The sequence below is a fragment of the Chiloscyllium punctatum genome, chromosome 20 (assembly GCF_047496795.1).
Source record: "Chiloscyllium punctatum isolate Juve2018m chromosome 20, sChiPun1.3, whole genome shotgun sequence".
NCBI classification, from domain to species: Eukaryota; Metazoa; Chordata; class Chondrichthyes; order Orectolobiformes; family Hemiscylliidae; genus Chiloscyllium; species Chiloscyllium punctatum.
The window spans coordinates 39,411,203-39,427,159 of NC_092758.1; the positions used below are offsets into that span (position 1 = coordinate 39,411,203).

The 15,957-nt window shown below is 37.6% G+C and overlaps 1 protein-coding gene and 1 long non-coding RNA gene across 3 annotated transcripts; one reads left to right on the forward strand and one right to left on the reverse strand.

Annotated features, from left to right (window-relative positions):
- Positions 1-622: 622 nt before the first annotated feature.
- On the reverse strand, positions 623-8,207 carry LOC140492058 (uncharacterized). Of its 2 annotated transcripts, XR_011963485.1 has the most exons (3): positions 8,102-8,207; positions 6,637-6,789; positions 623-886 (listed from the first exon to the last, which is right to left on the reverse strand). It is a non-coding gene; the product is annotated as an uncharacterized lncRNA (long non-coding RNA). The 2 variants fall into 2 exon arrangements; XR_011963484.1 differs by lacking the exon at positions 6,637-6,789.
- On the forward strand, positions 806-15,108 carry cnot8 (CCR4-NOT transcription complex, subunit 8). The gene is made up of 6 exons (XM_072590722.1): positions 806-946; positions 3,964-4,157; positions 6,620-6,781; positions 11,560-11,704; positions 12,633-12,743; positions 13,326-15,108. The coding sequence occupies exons 1-6, from the start codon at positions 830-832 to the stop codon at positions 13,455-13,457; spliced, it is 861 nt and encodes a 286-aa protein (XP_072446823.1). The 5' UTR covers positions 806-829; the 3' UTR covers positions 13,458-15,108.
- Positions 15,109-15,957: the final 849 nt, after the last annotated feature.

Consider the following 15,957-nt stretch of genomic DNA (forward strand, 5'->3'; position numbering starts at 1 on the left):
TTTTCATGCCCTCGTTCTTATTCTCAAATATTGATGGCAATTTGAGGACTCTTTCACCGATTTAGACAGTGACAGATAAAGCAAAGATAAACGATAATTTAAGACTATATTAAAATTATAGTGCATGTCAACTGAATTGTTTTTAATGTATTTAAAGCTTATCTGCAAATGGTATCCAAATATAGCCAAATTATCAGCATTTCCATTTAAGTTCATCACTTATTTTTATTTTTCATGGCACAGTTATCTTTTTACCTTGTTTAAATCTTCCTTTAAGTTGTAGCAATTTATATTCCTTAAATCATCAAATAATACATAGAAACTGGGTTAGATTTGCACAGGTCTGTAAAATGTTCCTGGCAGTGTTATATTCAAGTGAGTACTCTAATGGAACTGAAGAGAAGGCAACTCTAATTTTGAGAAGTTTTTTTTATACAAAAAGAATCTGTCTTGAGCTTGTTAAATATCCAAATATGTTATTGCTATGAATACTAATTTGGCCAATACCAGGGTGTGATCTGTAAAATGCTTACATGGGTCTTAGACTAATTACTGTGAACTTATTCAATTTGGTTGGCTTTTTTTTGTTTTGTTTTTCTCCCCCCCCGCCCCCCCCCCCCCCCCCCCCCCCACCACCACCACTAGAGAGTTTATTTTGCAGACTTCTACAGTAGCAGACCAGTCATTTTTTTAAAAAAGGGTGGTTTTAAAGTTCCAGCACAAAATCATGAGCAAAACCTTTGAATTTGCTAGAATTAGCATGACTTAAACAGTTTATGTTCTTTGCTGTTTCCAGTGCCCATCAGTCCACTTTGGCAACCTCTTCAAAATGCCAGCTGCAGAAGAAGACCACAGTCAGATAATCCGTGAGGTATGGGCAAATAACCTGGAAGAAGAGATGAGAAAAATTCGCTTAATTATTCAAAAATATAACTATATAGCTATGGTAAGTCTTCATGAACCATGTGAAAGAGTATTTCAATTATAAGTATCTAATATTCCACTTTTGTCAGTGGAGCAAAAAAACTGGTTAAAAGCCTAGGGAATGAATTGAAGTAAGTCTTGCTGTGTATGTTTCTTAATATTACATTGTTATATGATGGTATTCACTAGACATAAATTTTCATGAGATGGACTAGAAATTAAGGGCTGTAGTTTATATTAAAGTGATGAATGGGTTCTGTACAATTGAGATTGGGTTATAATATGTAGACAAAAGCGTGAGTTAGCCACTTTAGAGATCTTAATTCCTAGCTTTGAATATCATGCTGCAACTCTTAGAAAGGTGAGCCAAAAGCATAGATAGGAAAATCAATTGGGTAAGCACTAATTTAAAAAGGTTTGAAGTTTTAAACTTTTATTGGTAAGGTTGAGATGTATTTTCTTCAAAAGAAAAATTGTTATACATACTGTTTCATAGAATGAAGAAAGAGAATTAACTTTATGTAGCACATTTTTGATCTGAGTTCCAAAGTGGCTTCACAGCTAATGATGTACTATTACTGTTTTGTGTTGTATGAAAACATGGGATTAGCATTACGACTTGATATCATTCGCCTACCTTTCAATTAAGTTGGCTGAGGAATAAATGCTAGGACAATTGGGAAAAATTCCTGCTCTTTGAATATTGCCACATCAATATAGTAGTGGGTATAAAATAAAGACCTTTTGCCTGATGAATGAGATTGATATTTTTCAAGAAAACTAATGAAAAGGTATGTGTTTGCATATGCTAGAAAAGCTGAACAAAGCCAAAGTTGCAACATTGCAATGGCTTTCTAATTATTCATTTTGTACCAAAACACAGTGAGAAAAGAAATAAGAAATAAATTTGTTGGTTACTTAAAATAATTTGTGTTTATGCAGCTTTTTTTTGTGCTGCACTATGTCCTAAGTATCTCAAGGACATTATGTAGCACAAACACAGTAAGTACAGCTGCCAGTAGTAGAATAATTAAAATCTGAAAACTTCAAAAGGCCAGGATTAAAAAAAACTTAGATGTCTCAAAGTTATGGAGCTGAGGAGGTTACAGGTATAGGGAAGAGTAAGGCCATGGAGGAATGTGAAAACAATGAGAATTTTCAACCTGAAGTCTTCCTGGATTAGAAACTACCTTTTTATATCAGTCAGTACAGGGGTAAAATTTGAATAGCACTCCTGATGTGAATTCAGGCACAAGTAATAGTAGGTGGCATGCCTTACTGCTAGAATACATATCACAGTTTTTCATGAATTAGCATGTACCAAAACATGCAGAATTCCTCAAACCTGTTTATCATGACTCCTGTGCCAAGGAAAATAATTTTTCAGTCTAGAAATTAAATAATGCAAGACAATTTTGTTTTCCCTAGTATGGCGAAAAGTGCACTCTTTGGTTTTTATGTTGGAATGCTAAATTCTTTTCTGTATACTCTATTGTTGACAATGCCTAGTTTGAAACTCAAGTATTTTAAAAACAAATTTCTGTCTATTCTTGAATATTACTTTTACCTTCTAGCCACTGTTTAACTTCATTTACGTTAAAGTTCCTTTAAAAAGTTCTTCCAACAAATTATTCTGTGGAACTGCTTAAAACTTCCAATAATTTAATAGTGACAACCAAATTGTGTAGAAATTAATGAACACTTGGAATAATTATGATCTGTGTCTGCATTAATTTAGATAATCTTTGGAGGAATTAACTGGTATAGTTCTAGTTGTTTTGCTGTAAACTTAGACTACATTCACCATGTTGTTGCGTTGTAAACATGAGGTAGTAATTCCCTCCACCTGTGTAACAGTTTCATTTCAAATCTGACTCATTCCACTATGCCAATAATTTTAAATTCAAAATCAAGGCTCCCTATAATCTTTATTGGTAACTGGATTCTGCATTTTAGTGACTTCCACTACATCTTTTCCACAATAAAATCATTCTAAAAGATGAAGAACTTAATCGCAATCTTGGTTTGTTCAGTGTATTGTATCAGTTGCATGACACCATGATCTTTTGCTATAAATCCTGTGTCTTATGATTCTGCCCCATGAGTTCCTGATGAAGGAGCAGCGCTCTGAAAGCTAGTGATTCCAAATAAACCTGTTGGACTATAACCTGGTGTTGTGTCATTTTTAACTTTGTCCACCACAGTTCAACACCAGCACCTCCACATCACGGTTACAATAAAATCAAGCGCGGTTCCAATTTCTGCACTTTCAACTTGTTTCTCTCTATCTTCCTTGATGATCAGTTCATCAGTGATGTTTTGAAAGTATCTAAGTACCCAAATTAGCAAACAGTACTGTAAATATAATCACAACTGTTGTTCCTGCCTCTTCTCCAACTACTTTATATGTTTTTTCCACATTTTTATTATATTTCTTGTCTTTTAACCTTCATGCTTTGTGGATATCAGCCAGCATGCAGATCAACAGCAGAAATACTATTCCTGAAATTGCCAAACAGTATGAATGGGTTTTAGCACAGTAATAGAATCATATAGCATTAAAGGAGCCATTTGACCCATTGTGTCTGTGCCTGCTCTTTGAAGTAGCTATCCATTAGTCCCCCTCCATTGTTCTTCATTGTCCTTAAATGGTCCCCCTTCCAGTATTATAATTACCTCTTTTTTTTCAGAAAATGTTTATCATTGAATTTGCTTTCACCATTCCTTCGGATAGCAAATTGCAGATCATACCATTGTCCAAAAATATTTTTCTTCTGTCCCCTCTGATTCTTTTACCTAATTACTGAAATGTCTATCCAGTGTGAAAATTGTTACAATAGTTATTTCAGTACTGGTTCTCAGCACAAATGAAATTCTTCTGTGTTCAGTTAACAAGTGTTATCTGTAATCCATATTATAACTTGTATTCTTAGTTCATGAGCTGTTTATATTTTATATCGCTTAGATAATTAATTTATGACATTTTTGAATTATTAATAGTTGATCAACTTTTGATAATAAATATTTAACATTTACTAGGATACGGAGTTTCCTGGTGTTGTGGTAAGACCAATCGGAGAATTCCGAAGCACTGTAGATTACCAGTACCAGCTTCTTCGATGTAATGTGGACTTGCTGAAAATCATTCAACTGGGATTGACATTTATGAATGAGAAAAACCAGTATCCTCCTGGAACCTCCACTTGGCAATTCAACTTTAAATTCAACCTTACGTAAGTAAGGAAAATGTTGTACTGTGTTCTCCTGTGATTTGTTCCTGTGTTTGGTTGCTCGTCCTAGTCAACCCTTGAGAATCACAGCAGGTCAGGAAGCTTATGCCTGTAAAGTCAACTTTCCTGCTGTGCTCGGATGTTGCCTGACCTGCTGTGCTTTTCCAGCACCACTCTTTTTGAGTCTGATCTCGAGCATCTGCAGTCCTTGCTTCCTCCTCGAGAATCACAGCTAAGTGGATGCTATGCAACAAATTACTTCAATCCTATTGCACCTGAGCCAGTGTCACAAACACACTTGCAATAGGGCTTGCTGGATAGTATTTGGGAGCAGGATTCCAGTTCTCCTGTCCAAATGTATGAATGGAGGTTGTAGTGCCCTGCATGAGGTTGACTGACCTTTATTGAAGATTTATCTCTTATGTAGCCCCTTTTTACTGGATAAACATGCTAAATGATTGGGGGATTCTTGATGCATTTTAATTGGTTGTTATTTAATTTCCTTAATGTGTATTAGCTTCAAGATTTTAAATTTAGTTCTTCACACTTAGAGACTCTGTTTTTACTATAGAAATCATTCATGCATAATGGGTGAAAAAACTTCCAAAGGTTACTTCAATTTATTGAAAAATAACTAAATTAACTGTTGAGTTTTAATGTCAATAGAATAACATTGTTATTCTATTGACAATTGTCCGATCAAGGACATTAGTGGGAGACTGTGTATTGAGTTGGAAGAGATAGGAGAGGTCTTGAATGAGTACTTTTCTTCAGTATTTACAAATGAGGGGGACAGTATTGTTGAAGAGGAGAGTATGAAACGGACTGGTAAGCTAGAGGAGATATTGTTAGGAAGGAAGATGTGTTGGGCATTTTGAAAAACTTGAGGATAGACAAGTCCCCCGGGCGTGACGGGACTTTTCCTAGGATTATGTGGGAAGCAAGAGAGGAAATTGCAGAGCCGTTAGCAATGATCTTTAACGTCTTCACTGTCAACGGGGGTGGTACCAGGGGACTGGAGAATGGCGAATGTTGTGCCTCTGTTCAAAAAAGGGAATAGGGATAACCCCAGGAATTACAGGCCAGTTAGACTTACTTCGGTTATAGGCAAAGTAATGGAAAGGGTACTGAGGGATAGGATTTATGAGTATCTGGAAAGACACTGCTTGATTAGGGACAGCCAGCACGGATTTGTGAGGTGTAGGTCTTGCCTTACAGGTCTTTTTGAATTCTTTGAGGAGGTGACCAAGTATGTGGATGAGGGTAGAGCAGTGGATGTAGTGTACATGGATTTTAGTAAGGCATTTGATAAGGTTCCCCATGGTAGGCTTATGTGGAAAGTCAGGAGGCATGGGATAGTGGGAAATTTGGCCAGTTGGATAGAAAACTGGCTAACCGGTTGAAGTCAGAGTGGTGGTAGATGGTAAATATTCAGCCTGGAGCCCAGTTACAAGTGGAGTTCCGCAAGGATCAGTTCTGGGTCCTCTGCTGTTTGTAATGTTTATTAATGACTTGGAAGAGGGAGTTGAAGGGTGGGTCAGTAAATTTGCAGACGATACGAAGATTGGTGAAGTTGTGGATAGTGAGGAGGGCTGTTGTCAGCTGCAAAGGGACTTAGATATGATGCAGAGCTGGGCTGAGGAGTGGCAGATGGAGTTCAACCCTGTCAAGTGTGAGGTTGTCCATTTTGGAAGGACAAATAAGAATGTGGAATACAGGGTTAACGGTAGGGTTCTTAGTAAGGTGGAGGAGCAGAGGGATCTTGGGGTCTATGTTCATAGCTCTTTGAAAGTTGCCACTCAGGTGGATAGAGCTTGTAAGAAGGCCTATGGTGTATTAGCGTTCGTTAGCAGAAGGATTGAATTCAAGAGTCGTGAGGTGATGTTGCAGCTGTACAGGACCTTGGTAAGGCCACATTTGGAGTACTGTGTGCAGTCTGGTCGTCTCATTTTAGGAAAGATGTGGAAGCTTTGGAGAGGGTGCAGAGGAGATTTACCAGGATGTTGCCTGGAATGGAGAATCGGTCGTACGAGGATAGTTTGAGAGTGCTAGGCCTTTTCTCATTGGAACGGCGAAGGATGAGGGGTGACTTGATAGAGGTTTATAAGATGATCAGGGGAATAGATAGAGTAGACAGTCAGAGACTTTTTCCCTGGGTACAACAGAGTGTTACAAGGGGACATAAATTTAAGGTGAAGGGTGGAAGGTATAGGGGGGATGTCAGGGGTAGGTTCTTTACCCAGAGGGTGGTGGGGGCATGGAATGCGCTACCTGTGGGATTGGCAGAGTCAGAATCATTGGTGACCTTTAAGCGACAATTGGATAGGTAAATGGATAGGTGCTTAAGCTAGGACAAATGTTCGGCACAACATTGTGGGCCGAAGGGCCTGTTCTGTGCTGTATTGTTCTATGTTCTATTGTTAATGGAAGTGAAAGACATACTTTGAAAATTGTTTATCTTAAAGGGAGGACATGTACTCACAAGACTCGATAGATCTGCTGAGAACGTCTGGGCTACAGTTCAAAAAACATGAAGAAGAAGGAATTGAAACTTCTTATTTTGCAGAGCTCCTCATGACATCTGGGGTGGTGCTGTGTGATAATGTCAAATGGCTTTCGTTTCACAGGTTGGTCCCTACAAACAAAATGGAGTATTTGACACTGATTTATTTAGTTTATGAGCCAATCATTTGCTTCTCACTTCCCTTTAGTTTTGTTTTTTACTCTTGTCCTGAAAACACTGGCTTATGTTGCAACAGTACAGTAGGAACCAGCTGCCATTTCATCCCTATGGCCATTCTTTGTGTGAGTTTAAAACTGGGTAGAAAGATTAATCACCTAAGCTAAATTAGGTAATCTAGACCTTGTGTCAACAGAAGCAAGGATGACAATGGAAATTATTCGGAATTGACAAGAAGTCTGTTCTTCTCTGTGTATAGTCTTGAAGTAAAACATACTCCAATCGCAGCTGAACCTTTCTCACAACAAAATGTTAAAAATTAATTAACATTTTAGTGGATAACATGTGAACTGAGACTTTTGTATCCCCTAATCTCTTAAAACAGTGCTAATAATTAAACATAATCTCTGTTTCTTTGCCTGAAGCAGAATTGGAATATCTCTCTGAAGATGCGTTGTATTTGTAGTTTTTAAATTGTGCAGATCTCTTAATGTTCATCTTTGTAACAATGCCTTCACCCAAATTACAGTTTTAATTCCAAATTACAGTTGCAAAAGTACCTGTTGTTTCATTTCTATTGTTGGAGGGGTGTGGACCTCTGGGACTGATGGTTCATCTGTGCTCTGTGCAGATGATGAGTTAATATCTTCCTGATTTGATTTTTCACTGATGGAGGCCAGTTTCTCCAGTTGTAACTGCCCAAGGTTGCAACAATACCTATGGTCATTCTCTTCCACCATACATGATCAAGATGACTGTTACTCCATATATGTCCAGTTACTACTTGAGCTGTCTCTTAATACTCAACTCGAGCAATGGTTGGCTTTCTGTTATTTCATATTGATGTAGCCACTCACGCCTGTTACTGCTTAAGGTTTCAATAGCTTTTTGTTATTCAAAGAGTAGTTTGGATGTCGTATGACATTAGTTTTGAACTGAATAAATTTCCATGCCTTCAGTAAGTGCATTTCTCCAATATGCAACTTGTATTACGCCATAAACTGCAGAACAGGCCTAGAGAAGTAAAATCATGTACTTACACATTTAGGATATCTTCCTGAGGAATATAATTTTTAAGCAGATAACAGTGTAAGATCAATTCAGCATCTGCCAAGGAAAACTCCAGCCTTTCAAAAAGGCCAGCCTACAAGGCAGGATTGAGTAGCGAGAAAAATAAGGTGGAGTTAAGACGGTGATAACTTCTACAAAATGTATTAACAGTATAGTAGTAGTGAAATAATCTGGAAAGGTGAGAATAGTCACTAACCCAAAGAACTGAACTAAAGTTCTGAAGAGACCTCATTACATCTTGCCGATCATTGAAGGAATTTTGCTAGAAGTTTCTTGGTAAAGGTCTTCACAATCCAAAAAGTGAAAGATGGTTACTAGCAAGAGAAACTCGTTGAAAGCACCAGTTTTCTAACTACATTCTCGACAATGATCAAGAGGTAGCTAATTGAATCACTCAGGATTATCTCCAGCAATTTGCCCACCACTGACGTCAGGCTCACTGGTCTATAATTCTCTGGCTTGTCCTTACCATCTTTCTTAAATAGTTGCAGCACGTTAGTTAACCTCCAGTCTTCCGGCATCTCACCTGTGACTATCGATAATACAAATATCTCAGCAAGCGGCCCAGCAATCATTTCCCTAGCTTCCCACAGAGTTTGAGGGTACACCTGATCATGTCTTGGGGATTTATGCACTTTTTTTCAAGACATCCAGCACTTCCTCCGGGTCAGGATGTGCATGTATTTGGAAAGGCAAGGACTGATTATGGATAGTCAGCATGGCTTTGTGTGTGGGAAACCATGTCTCTCAAACTTGAATGTTGCTTCTTCAAATAAAAATCAAAGAGGATTGATGAGGGCAGAGCATTACACGTGATCTATATGGACTTCAGTAAGGCTTTGGAAAGGTTCCCCATGCGAAACTGGTTAGCAAGGTTACATCTCATGGAATACAGGGAGAACTAGCCATTTGGATACAGAACTGGCTCAAAGGTAGAAGACAGGGTGGTGATGGAGGGATGTTTTCAGACTGGAGGCCTGTGACCAGTGGAGTGCCACAAAGATCGGTACTGGGTCCACTACTTTTTGTCCTTTATATAAATGATTTGGATATGAACATAGAAGATATAGTTAGTAAGTTTGCAGATGACACCAAAATTGGAGGTGTAGTGGACAGCGAAGAAGGTTACCTCAGATTAAAATGGGCTGAGGAGTGGCAGATGGAGTTTAATTTAGATAAATACGAGATGCTGCATTTTGGGTAAGCAAATCTTAGCAGGAGTTACACACTTAATGGTAAGGTCCTGGGAAGTGTTGCTGAACAAAGAAACCTTGGGAGTGCAGGTTCATAGCTCCTTGAGAGTAAAGTCACAGGTAGATAGGATAGTGAAGAAGGCATTTGGTATGTTTTACTTTATTGGTCAGAGTATTGAGTTCAGGAGTTGGGAGGTCATGTTGCGACTGTAGAGGACATTGGTAAAGCCACTTTTGGAATATTGTGTGTAATTCTGGTCTGCTTCCTATCGGAAGGATGTTGTGAAACTTGAAAGGGTTCAGAAAAGATTAACAAGGGTGTTGCCTGGGTTGGAGGATTTGAGCTATAGGGAGAGGTTGAATAGGCTAGGGCTGTTTTCCGTGGAGCGTCAGAAGCTGAGGGGTGAACTCATAGAGGTTTATAAAATCATGAGGGGCATGGATAGGATAAATAGATGAAGTCTTTTCCCTGGGGTTGGGAGAGTCCAGATCCACAGGGCATAGATTAAGGTGAGGGGGGTAAGATATAAAAGATGCCGAAGGGGTAACTCTTTCGTGCAAAGGGTAGTGTGTGTGTGGAATGGGCTGCCAGAGGAAGTGGTGGAGGCTCGTACAACTGCAACATTTAAAAGGCATCGGGTTGGGTATATGAATAGGAAGGGTCTGGAGGGATATGGGCTGGATGCTGGCAAGTGGCACTAGATTAGGTTAGGATATCTGGTCAGCCATGAGATGGACCGAAGGGTCTGTTTCAATGCTGTACATCTCTATAACTCTGAGACAGATACATAGACTTGTTAAAGGTAGATCATTTCTAATTATAAGCTGATGAAATGAAAAGCTGAGGTAACAATGTAAGTTGATAACCAGACATGGGCTTTAGTCAGGCTTTTGAAAAATATCCCATATGGCACACATGTCTAAAATATAAAAGCCCACGTTGTCCAAGGGAAAGTGGCATAAAGTTGTACAGCTCAGAACAGACCCTTCGCTCCAATTTGTCCACGCTGAATAGGTATCCAAAATTAATCTAGTCCCATTTCCTATCATTTGTTCTATATCCCTCTAAACCCTTTCTATTCATTTCCCCATCCAGATGCCTTTTAAATGTTGTTATTATACCTGTCTCCATCACTTCCTCCATCACACATCATTCCATACACGTGTGAAAAAGTTGCCCCTTCGGTCCCTTTTCAGTCTTTCTCCTCCCACCTTAAACCTATGCCCTCTACTTTTGGAATTCCCCATCCCTGGGCAAAAAATCTTGGCTATTCACCCTATCTGTGCCCCTCATGATTTTACAAACATCTATAGCATCATCCCTCAGCCTCTGACACTCCAGGGAAAACAGCCCCAGTGTATTCAGACCCTCCCACATATTTTTAAATCGTTTCTGAGCCCTTTCAAGTTTCACAACATCCTTCCTATAGCAGGGAGACCAGAATTACATGCAGTATTCCAAAATTGGCCTAATCAATGTCCTGTACAGCTGCAACATGACCTCTCAACTCCTGCACTCAATGCACTGATCAATAAAGGCAAGCATACCAAATGTCGCCTTCATTGTCCAATCTACCTGCGATTCCACTTTCGAGGAACTATGAACTTGCACTCCAAGATCTTTTTGTTAGGGTTAAATCTAAAGTTAGCTCAGTGGCAGGAAGTAAGAGGTAATGTCTGATGGCTGTTTTTGAGACTGTGATGGTGTTTCCAGTGGGGTTCTTCAGCGCTCAGTGCCAGATAAATTCCTTTTCAAGATATATATCAACAATTTAGATATAAATGTAGGGACCCAGATTAATAAGTTTATAGATGATAATGAAATTGGCCATGTGGTTGATAGTGAGGAAGCAAACTGGAACTGTAGGAAGATGTACTCACCAGGTGGACAGGAATTTGCAGGAGGAATTCAGCACAAAGAAGGTGGAGGGAAAACAAGGCAAAGGATTGCACAATAACTGGTCAGGTGTTGATTTGAGGTGTCACAAAACAGAGCCATCTTAGTGTGTATCCACAGATCACTGACAGCAGTGAAGTCACCATAATAAACATGAACCAGAGGACTCTGTTCTCATCAGTGAGAGATGACAGGTGGTTTAATCTGAGGGTCACCCGCCTCAGGTGAGGGAAGAGGTTGAGAAGGAGAATCCTTCGGAATATTCAACTGTTTTCACAGATTTATGACTTAACAGCTGAATAAAAATATTCACAGAAACATTGCTACCTTTTCAGTTAATATGTCAGATGTGTGTTGCATTGGGTGAAAATGTATGGGGAAAAGAGCGTTTCCTTTCAGTAATCTTTATTTTCACAATCTTTATGATCTCTGTTTGTTCTTCTGGTCTTGTAACACTTGTTTTTATTTAAAACTTGTAAGTTTACATTTTAAGCATCAAAGTGCCACTTTAATATACAAGTTATTAAAATTGTATTAACCTTGAGAAATTTGTATCTGATACAGTGGTTATGACTTTGGCTACTTGATCAAGCTTCTAACCCATTCACGACTACCAGAAGAAGAGCAAGAATTCTTTGATATCCTGCATTTGTTCTTTCCTGCTATCTATGATGTGAAATATTTGATGAAAAGCTGTAAAAATCTTAAGGTATTTGCATGAAGTTGAAATTAAATTGCATGTTTTCTGATTAGGTTGAAAATCACAACTTAACAGTAGTAATTCGGCAAATGTGTCTGTGATGGGTGCCATCAATGTTAGGGAAATCATTTCAAGTAGGCTGGTGTTGTGAATTTTTGTCAGTGTGTACTTATCTATATGTCAGTATTTTACAAATGTTAGGGAAATTGTCATTGGCTAAAATTATTGTAATGCACTTGGCAAAATTTCTTCTGAAGTCTAAACATTTATTATTTATTGAGTAGAACACATTGAAACTATGAGTAGGGGGGTATCTTGAAGTGCCCTGACTATTTGATATGATCATGGCAGATCCTTTATCTTAAGGCCATATTTCCACTTACTCTCCATACCCTTAATGCTTTTAATATCTAAAACCATGAAAATCTTCAGTTTATATCAACCATAGTGATTCATTTCACTGTGGTTTTGTTTCCTTTCAAGCGCAGGAACATCTTCCCAACTGCACATGGCAACCACAGCTCACCACTGAATATTTTATCTGTCTCCTTCCTGAGGACCCCATTCCCAACTGCCTCAATTTTCACTCCTGATCATTGTTTCCTCCCACTGCCAGTAACAGAGCAGCTGAAATCCAAATGGTCCTCACTGGCAATCTGCTTGAGGGCATCCAGGAGGTACTTGTAGCTTGTCAGTCGAACATAAGTGAGGCTTCTGGCCATTACAGCCTTAGGTTTCCTCTTTCTGAGAAAGGGATGATACCTCATGTTCATTCTGCATCAGCAGGCTGGCTCAATCCAATTTCTATCCCAGTTTGTCATCTTCCTAATAACATTCTCTTCTGAACTAAAACAGTGCTAGCAAATTTAGTTGTTGAAATAGCTGTCTAATATAAATTAATCAGTCACATTTAACAGTGAGTGGACATTTTCCACAGGGTGGTCTACAAGAAGTTGCTGAACAGCTTGAGTTGGAGCGAATTGGACGACAGCACCAGGCAGGCTCAGATTCACTATTGACAGGCATGGCTTTCTTCAGAATGAGGGAGGTATGGAAGTGACAAATGTCAAGAAAAAGCTATTTTAAAAATGTTAATCTATATTAAGAGTTGATCACTGGCACAAACTTTTACAGAAGTCAAATCAATCCATTAACTATGATATAAACAAATAGTAAACCTGTTTTCCTGAGGTATGGGGTGAGAAGAGTTTTTGACTGGAAGTTTCATGAGAAACTCAGTTTATCTCCGTTATTGTTGCCAGATGCAATTTTAATATGAAGTTACTGTATTTAAAACTACATGAAATCAAAGACTAAAATTTATTTATCTAAAGGAAAAACAAGTGCGCACATTCAGAATTGTGGCTTCCCTCTTGGACACAATAAATGTTAATGCTGTGGGCTTGGCCAACAGAAATTTGGTAATCGTTGCTGCCCAAATTTTGGTTCCACTGCACCTCCAAGTGCATTAATTGTGATATGGTACCATGCAGTACACAAACTAGATTAGTTAACCTTGGGTTCTGGGGCTAGATTACTGCTTTGTTCACAGGTGATCCTGAGAAGTGCCTGTCCAGTGTTTACTGTTTGTTGTAAATTTACCCTAAATATTTATACTTTTATTTCTCAGTTATTTTTTGAAGACAACATTGATGACACAAAATACTGTGGACATTTGTATGGTCTTGGATCAGGTTTAACTAACAACCACAATGGCACAGCTGGGACATCAGAAGAAGAAACCAACAGCAAACAGCACTGACCACAGCTGAGACGTTTTATCAAATCTTGATGTTTTTAGACAGACATTTTACTACAAAATGAGTGTTATTCTCCTAACACACAGTTTGGAGATATTTGGCATTGTACTGCCTAGAGGTATTAAACGTGGCTGCTTTTTTATTAAAAGAAGAAAACATTTGCCATTTAACATTTGTAAATGCTGTGCTGTTGCTCATTGTTTTCCAGATCAGTATGTGACATGAGAGGGAAGCCAGGCTAGAGTCAATCTGCAGCGGTCCAGTAGGACCCTTTGGATTATACTTTGATCTAAGTTTATTTGTTTTTATCTTTATTAATCACTATTTCTTCCCCCCCCCACTTTATGTTTTCCTTTTGTTTCCTCTTTGTTTTTCTTGAACAGGTGAGTTGCAGTGAAAATTACATCACATTGTTTTGCTTGTTTTATAGAATAATAAGCTGTAGCAACATGGACTTGTGCATTGTAATAACCTTGTGGTTTTATTTTGAGATTACATATCCATGCCTGAAAAAGCATTCTTCCTGAAGGATGGCTGTGGGTATAAAATTATTTCAGGGCTAGACCTTTTTATGTTCATGTTTATTGTGTGGTGCAGTGTTCACAAAGTATTTTAATGCCTTGTAGAGTGGAATTTTCACTATTAGAATGGAAGGGAAAAAGCTTCCAGTTCCACTCATGCCCTATAAATTATTATTATGCTAATTCAATTGACTTAAACAGCTAAAAGCAGGAATTTCAACTGGGGTATTTAGCTTATTTTATGACAGTCCTGTTATTAATTTTCAACATAAATGAGTTCATTTAAAACATTGTTCTTGTTTATGCTTTTATCAAATTCTTGTTATTAATGTTGTAATTTATCCTGTTTAAAGTAAGAAATAGAATTAAGATTTTTTACATCAATTTTTAAAATAAAATTGTTAATTGTAACTCTTTACCTTTTCATCATCTGAGTATCCAGTAGAAAATAAATCTAATTTTGCAATTAGTTCATTCCATTCACTGTGTTTGTATCATAGACCTGAAATGTGATATTGAATAGTGGGTTATGTACCATTTTCCTTTGTGAACTGAATTGGATGCCTGAGCCATGTGCTTTTTGTTCTGATATGATTAATGACTGCATTGCTAATACCACAGGGATGATCAATTGATCCAAGTCCCATTGGTTAAATATTACAGTTTTGCTTTGAATTGAATGAAAAGAGACACTTGTATATGGACTTGAACAAAAACTTAAATGTTAGTTTCCCTTATACAGTCAATCTCTTAATGTTGCTGGAGAGGGGTCTCTGTTGATGGAAGTAGTTTTACATGTAAAATGTTTAACTTCATATTTTGTGTTTAATTAATTCCAACTTACAAAAATGGATCTTAACTTAAAAAGTAGTGCAAGACGTAGCTATTGATATTTCATAACAGATGAAAGCCTTTTCATTTAAAGCACTTCCCTCTACAGAAAGCTCCTTTTTAAAAATTAACTCATTGTATTTAATATTTTGGTTACGTTGCAAGCTATCTGAATCTTATAAAAACTGAACCAATGTAATTTAAATAAGTTTGTAAATTAAAAGTTTGATTCGTAAAACAAGTGTATAATTGACAGTCCAGTTTAGCAACAAAGAATAATAAAATGCAGTGTTGGTATACATCCATACATTTTCAATTATACAAATTAATAATTGTGCACAAAGTTTGAAGTTATAGAATGAATTTTTTTTTCCGAATTGTGCCATGGGAGACTCTTAAAAGTTTTGATTCAAGTGCAAGTTGACATTTGACACCTCTGACTCACTCTAATTCTGCATTTGTCTCTTCCATTTTGCTTGTTTCTTTTATCAGTCATATGACTGCTATTCCATGTTGTCATCTGCAAATTTACTACTATATTCTCAAAGTCATTAGTGAGATTGTTGAATAACTTAATTTGTATCAATCATAGTATGAATTCTGAATTTCTCCATGATACTCTACTAGCATAATGGTTCAGTTGATGCAGTAGTAAGCTAGACCAGTGATTAAGGAAATTGATTGATTGATTTAATCCTCTCCATTATAAGTACTTTAAAGTGATTATATGTACCCTTGCTGCAATTGGAGATGTTTTACACTAATCCACGTTGAATAGCAGTGAGCAAGTTCCATGTTGTATAATTTGTTATTTCAACTTTGAAAGTTGTAATAAGATGAAACATTTCTTTGATTTCTTAACCAAGTGTGATTTAACAGAAGGCTGTAAAGTTAAAGTGAAACCATTTAGATTATCGTGTCATTATGGGTAAGTGGCAATGCTCTTGCTCCTGATTCAAAGATTGTGGTTGCAATCAAATTTGGTTTTTGAGCAAATATATTTAGGTTGGTAGGTATACTGGAGTGTTCCGTTGTTGTAAGGCCCTGTTGCTTGAAATATTAAACTCAAATCCATTAATTTTGGAAGGACTTGAGATTCCATGGACCTTGCAGAAATAATCAGATAACTTTGCTGTTTTGATCAGTATAC

Bases quoted from the DNA above. Each gene is read 5' to 3' on its own strand.
- cnot8 (XM_072590722.1), top strand. From the start codon at position 830: ATGCCAGCTGCAGAAGAAGACCACAGTCAGATAATCCGTGAGGTATGG. The intron at 947-3,963 runs GTAAGTCTTCAT...AACATTTACTAG, and splicing joins AATATAACTATATAGCTATG to GATACGGAGTTTCCTGGTGT. The intron at 4,158-6,619 runs GTAAGTAAGGAA...TTTATCTTAAAG, and splicing joins AACTTTAAATTCAACCTTAC to GGAGGACATGTACTCACAAG.